A 6,162-nucleotide genomic window follows, 5' to 3' on the forward strand; every position below is an offset into this window, starting at 1 on the left:
GGATCGCAACCCTCAGTGTCGCGCCCGTACCGGACCGGGACCGGCAACGGGATCGCAACCCTCGGTGTTGCCCCCGCACCTTGCTCAGCCAGTGAGCGGCCGGTCTGTATGTGGGATCTGAACCCTCAGCGGGAGCGCTGCCGCGCTTCCCAAGTGGTGCACTGTAGCAGTGCGCCACCGGGCCGGCCCTAGTAGTCCATTTTTAACATGGTATGTTTTTAATTAATTGAGTAAATATATGTAAAGCCCTTAGAACAGTACCTGTTTATTAGCACATAAGTGATATGTAAATGCTTGCCATCATTATTATGATGCCAGATAATTTGGCAGGAGGCCAACTTGTACAAGTCCTTACATATTTCAAAAGACAATATCCAGAAATATGGTGAGGTACTGAAGTTTGTTATTCTGAAAGCCCTATGAAGCTGTTTCTATCCAGTCAGTGGCAAAACTATAACATAATAAAAATGCCTCAACTGTAATCTTTAGACAAACTGTGGCACACTCCGAGGCATGGATTATATGAGTGGAAGAGGTCCTGAGTATTTCATATGCTATGACCAAAGAGGCATATGTATGTGGCAAACTGATTCCTCAGAAACCATTCAGTTAAAAATCGGCCCTAAAGTATATATAGCTGTGGAGCTTGTCCACAAAACTATTGGAATGTTAAAAGGTAAGGTTAGAACACCTTAAATTTTGATTCTTCCTCTAACTTTATAAACACCGTATTTCTGAACATCTGATGAAGGACCAAAATGGAATAGATATAGTTTACTGTCCACCCAGTCTTTCTACCAATAGAACTCTCTGGCCATCAGCTCAGAAACCTCTGATTTTGGAAAGTCCAAAACTACAGGCCCTTCCAAACTGGTGTAAAGGTATCTTTCTACAGAGACTACATTGCCTAAGTCCACCTCAGAGATAAGCCTGAATTCAGGCTCTAACTCTACCACCTTCCTTGGGAATGCTAAGCCTCTATTTTCTCATCCATCATTAAGAATATTAGCACTTCCCTCATACGGCAGTGAGAAAACTAATATGAAAATTACTGTGAAGTATTTCATACAGGGTTTGAAACATGGCAGTGTCCAATAAGTGTTTATTATCATTACCATATGTAACCTATTTTTATTTTTAAATCCCATCAAAACATCTTCCCTAGAATTTGCTATTTCACTTATATTTATGCAGCCTCTTTTCTTTCTTTCCTCCAATAATCTCTAATAATTTTATAGTCATTATTATATTTTACAAGTTAAATGCTTTTCTACAAGAACGCTAAGATAACAGAAGTCAAAAATATAGAGTCCTATATTTCTATGAATTCTGCACTTCTTACTCTTAGAAAAGGGTGTTTTGCATGTCCAATATAAGAGCAAGTCTATAACCAAAGCAACTCTCTTACAAGGTGTATTATTCAGTTCTGTCCCTGGCACAAGTCACTATGGTCCATGGTAGAAGTTCAATAAATACAGTTGAATGAAAGAACCAATCAATAATTACAGTCTAGAGCCAGGAGTACTTTGGGCTATAGCAACATGAAATTTTCACTTGCTTCTCATGATTTTGTATACAAGGCCACAGATATTCCAATTAATTCACCAAAACATTATGCTTTACAGATGTATGCACACAACAACTTCAAGTGTTGTTTAATCTTGTCCTTGTCCTAGTCATTTCAGATACGGTAGCCATCACTTAATTCTTACTAAGCCATGTCCTATTTAGGCACTGTAGTATTACTAATATTACTACAAATTATTCTAACTATAAGGTTGTATCAAACTTAATAGTGCAAACATTCTGTTCACACTAATGAGGCCCAGCGCAGTAAAAATACCATTCAGTTACAGTTGGTTTATTACACTGCCCAATTGGGGCGGGGGGGAGCCACTGTTTGCTGTGAAAATACTAACATCAGTAAACGCAAACAACTGAATTTTCCCATAAATTCTAGAAGTTCCTACCTAATCACAGATTTAAAGTCTCACATATTCCATTATGTGCAACTTCGGTAGCATTTAAACTTAAAGAGTAATATTTAATCAACCAATCAACTAAAATTTTCAACATACTAACTTCCTCACTGAGTTTCAGCCTTATTCTTCCTAAGCAATTAAAGACACGTCTATAAAATACCTGAAGTTAGATTCTAAAGCAATTGCAATGCAGAACTTTTTAAAAATCAATTAAAATAATAAGTGATACAATGTAGAAAAAGTGAACATGTAAACAGTGTGTGTGGGAGGGTGGCTCTACGTGTGCTTAATTTTCTTTAAATTTAAAAGCATTCTGCATAAGAAAAAGGATCACAAGAATTGCAGAAACCCCCCAAAAGACTAAGGTTTACATTGGGGTCATTATTAATAGTAAAGCACTTGAGGAAGTTTATAAGGAAAAGTATTACTAGGAATGATTCAGAAACTTTTAAGATATATCCCCCATAAATATACCAAAATGTGAAACTCTACAGCTTAAAACAACTAAATAAGAGATAGACTGCCTAAATCCTTCCCCAAAAGTGTGGCTTTACAAAAGCAATATATATATATAAATATATCCTGTCACAGAAAACCTCACCACAGAGCAGGTCCCATTTCAAATGGATGCAATTTTAACATGCCAGTGGATCCCAGACTAAGATCTGGGGCAGCAGCGAAAAAGAGTCAAGGGGTTCATGGAAGTTCTGGCATTCCCATAAATGCTCTATTATGGGGGCAATCATTATATATAAGAATTGCAGGGAGAAATTCAAGATTCATATCCTTATAATTACCAAACTTTTCCCATTTGTGGATTATAGTTAAAGTGCAAAGAAATTCTTATCAATTCATTGTGGAGAGAAATACTAACTATGCATAACTTTTAGTCAAAAATAAAAGTTATATTTTTAATATATAGACACAGGGACCAAAACTTTACTCATGGTAACTAGACACTGAAAATAGCTCACATAACTTTTTTAAAAAAAACCTAAAACATCAAATAATGTTGAATTCAAGTTTGTTCACTGTAACAAATCAAATCTAGTGGTTGGCATATTGCACACGAGAAATACCTATATGATTCTCAATTCATAAACCAGAAATTGGAAATCTGAGAGGATGTTGCAGTGTGGGAGGGTCCTATGCAATAAAGGTCATTATAACTGGTGGCTCTGGTGCTATCCTATCTAATATCCTCTCTGGTGGATCTACGATATGCCATGCATTACAGTTCTTGTTGACAGTCTGTTGCCTTGGAAATATTTCATTATTTCAGTTTTTCCATTTGTAGACCCTTGGCCTTGTGATATGAAGGCCATCTCATTTCATATTTTCTATTATCATTTAAGCAATCTTGTGGAGCTATTTATATATATAAGCAAGTGTTAGACAACACACATCATCATTTATCATTCTCCTTAAACTTACACTATAGAAGGAAATACCTGTAAAAAAGTCTCCACCACCACCTTTACTTTTTAAACCAAAAGCTCTGTGCTACTGGAACATGCTTTGCAAACCAGCATGGGTGTATCACATGCTTGACACTTCTCTCAGTCTAATTTTCTTGGTTGTACATCCACATAGTGAAAAAACTCTGTGGCAGTGCTATATAATTTGCAGTCTATTGGAGTTTAAAGAAAATCAAACAAGTTTACATACACAAGGTTTTCAACTTGTTCTTTCAGGCTGTGAAGAGGCACTTTCTGTATGTATGATTCAGAGAAATTTAAGGAGTACTAAATAGAACCCAAAGTCATTATCAAGCTTCTTTTTCCAAAATTTACTTTGTAAACATCATTATAAGAAAATGACTTTTGTACTGGATTATTACACTGATCAGACATTTCATAAATAAGACAATTCAAAAGATATATATTTTTAAACTCTATACATTTTTTATTACAGGTGTATTTGAAAAGCAGTAAGAATATAGAGTCCATAAATGCCTTTGTGAAATTAATGATTTGGAAACCACTTTTTAAATAAATGGGAGGATACAATTTAAAACATGCCAAAGAAAGTCATCTTTTATAAACATATTTGTACTCAACAGTTACAGAGAAATAATACTATTAATCAGCAAGTTCTAGGCACAAGTACAAATAAAGGTGGAATGACTCTACTTAGCTAAAGCAAGTAACTATGAAGAACAACCCCTCCTGAACAAACCATCTGACTTCCCATTTCTCATTACAAAACCAAATCAACTTACACGTGTAATGTTTACGCTTAAAGTGTTAAGAGCATTTAAAATCCTGATAACAAAGTGAACCCTTGGGGCATAAAACAACTGTTTGGATAACAGGCCAAGTTTGTGGTTATGACTGTTTGAAACACTGAGTTTATAACTCCTTCCTTCCTTTCCTCTATAGTGCTCCTCTGCCCCCTATCCCATTATTACTCCTCCCTCTACCTACAGGTTAAACCTTCTCAGATCCAACCTTTAAAATGACAGCATCCAAGCTGAACAAGAAGATGCTATTAAAGGGCATTAAATTAAATACAGTATATCCTCCTACAACTTCAATCAGAATTTCAGACCAAGTGTTATTTAGTTCAGCTCTCAAGTGGAGCAGAATAACAAATCACACACTTTGATTTACCTTCTTCGAATGCCAAATGGAGACAGGTGATAAAGAACGCACTCATGCACAAGCTATGAAGTTTCTCCTAGAAATTAATTCTATCTTCGAGATTCCTATCTCAGAGAAATTCCCAAAATGGCACACAAATAGGCCTATGCTAGAGAGATTACTAGGGCCATCCCAGTAAACACACTTATTACCAACAGAACCAGGGAAGAAGGAAGAAGGAAGGAAGGAAGGAAGGAAGGGAGGGAAGGAGGGAGGGAGGGAGGAAAAAGAGGAAGAGGGAAAGGAAAAGGGGGTAAAAAGGAAGGAAATCAATTATAAACTTCTGATTTTGCAAAGTGTTCATGTGCATGTTAGATAAAAAAATAATTATTAAAAGCCTTGCACAATGCTCTAATAAATTATTTTTCTACCTACAAGAGTAAAAGTAATATGTGAATTCTTTATAAAACACTAATACTTCTTAAGAACTAAATGTTAATTTTTAGCTGCATGAGTTAGAGTCTCTACAATTTGGTAGTAATAGTTAATGCTATACACATTTAGTATCTTTAAAGACTGGATTATGTATGATTTATTCTCAGATATATGATTTTTACAGAATTTTTAGAGTTTAGTCAATTATGTATCTACTTAACAAAAGTATTTCCTTAATCCTGACAATTCTGCCATTCCTATTTATGAAGGAAATAAGCATAGTACAATAGAAGCTTTTTAAAAGAATATATATCTGAATATCTCCCTATTTTCTATTGATGTAAGCTATAGGTTAAGTCCAATGTTATATTAAAAATAAAACTGTCCATGTAATAATAATTAAATCTTGCAGCTAAGCACTTCTCTTACGTTCTTTTCAAGTTCAGTTAAGGCTGTGAGGAAAGTAAATGTCCCTTCTGGGGGCTGGGGGTGCACATACCTCACTGTTTTTGTTTTCCCCGTGAAATAATGGGTAACATTTCATACTTCCTACTGAGACTTTCCTCTTCTGAGACAGAAAGATATTAATAACTTTGCTCATACCAATATGCTATATGCAATTAATGTCATTAACGCTGCCAATTAATAGCAAATAGGATTGCAAACAAAGTAGGCTGGGTGGACAGCAGGAGGGAAAACCACGTCGGGGATGGGGGGTGGGGGGTGGATGCTTAGTTACTGAAATCTAACAATGCTACTCACGTAGGATGGTTAAGGATATTTCGAGCACAAACTCCCTTCCCCTTTGGCTCTACTAGTTTAACTAACTTCAAACAGACATGCTCGACTGAGCCCCTAGCCTGGATATGCAATTCTCACCAGGAACTTTTAAAAACACAGATCCCCAACAGTAACTAACGGGGCATAGATACTCCAACTGCTGACATATTTTGGGTCTTGCTGCTTGTTTGTTTATTTGGATTTAAGGGTTTTCTTCTTTCTTTTTCCCTTGGGAGGGGGAATGGAGAGGAGGGAAAGATGAGAGCGGAGGGCAGAGCCGAAGACCCACAAGTTGCGGGGCTGAGGGCGCAGCCGGGGCGGCGGGGAGGCGGCGGCCGCGCGCCTGTCTCTGCTCGGCCGGCCTAGCTGCTCGGCGCGGAGAC

The 6,162-nt window shown here is 36.9% G+C and overlaps 1 protein-coding gene across 1 annotated transcript in view; it reads left to right on the plus strand.

The window, feature by feature from the left end:
- Positions 1-6,162, plus strand: part of LOC103601426 — a 31,689-nt gene that overhangs the window by 16,025 nt on the left and 9,502 nt on the right. The window contains exon 2 of the mRNA XM_008585833.1: positions 490-676. Within this exon, the coding sequence (XP_008584055.1) occupies positions 490-676 (187 nt within the window). The remainder of the gene's footprint in view (positions 1-489; positions 677-6,162) is intronic.

Source organism: Galeopterus variegatus, unplaced genomic scaffold (assembly GCF_000696425.1).
Source record: "Galeopterus variegatus unplaced genomic scaffold, G_variegatus-3.0.2 Scaffold3729, whole genome shotgun sequence".
Classification (NCBI taxonomy): Eukaryota; Metazoa; Chordata; class Mammalia; order Dermoptera; family Cynocephalidae; genus Galeopterus; species Galeopterus variegatus.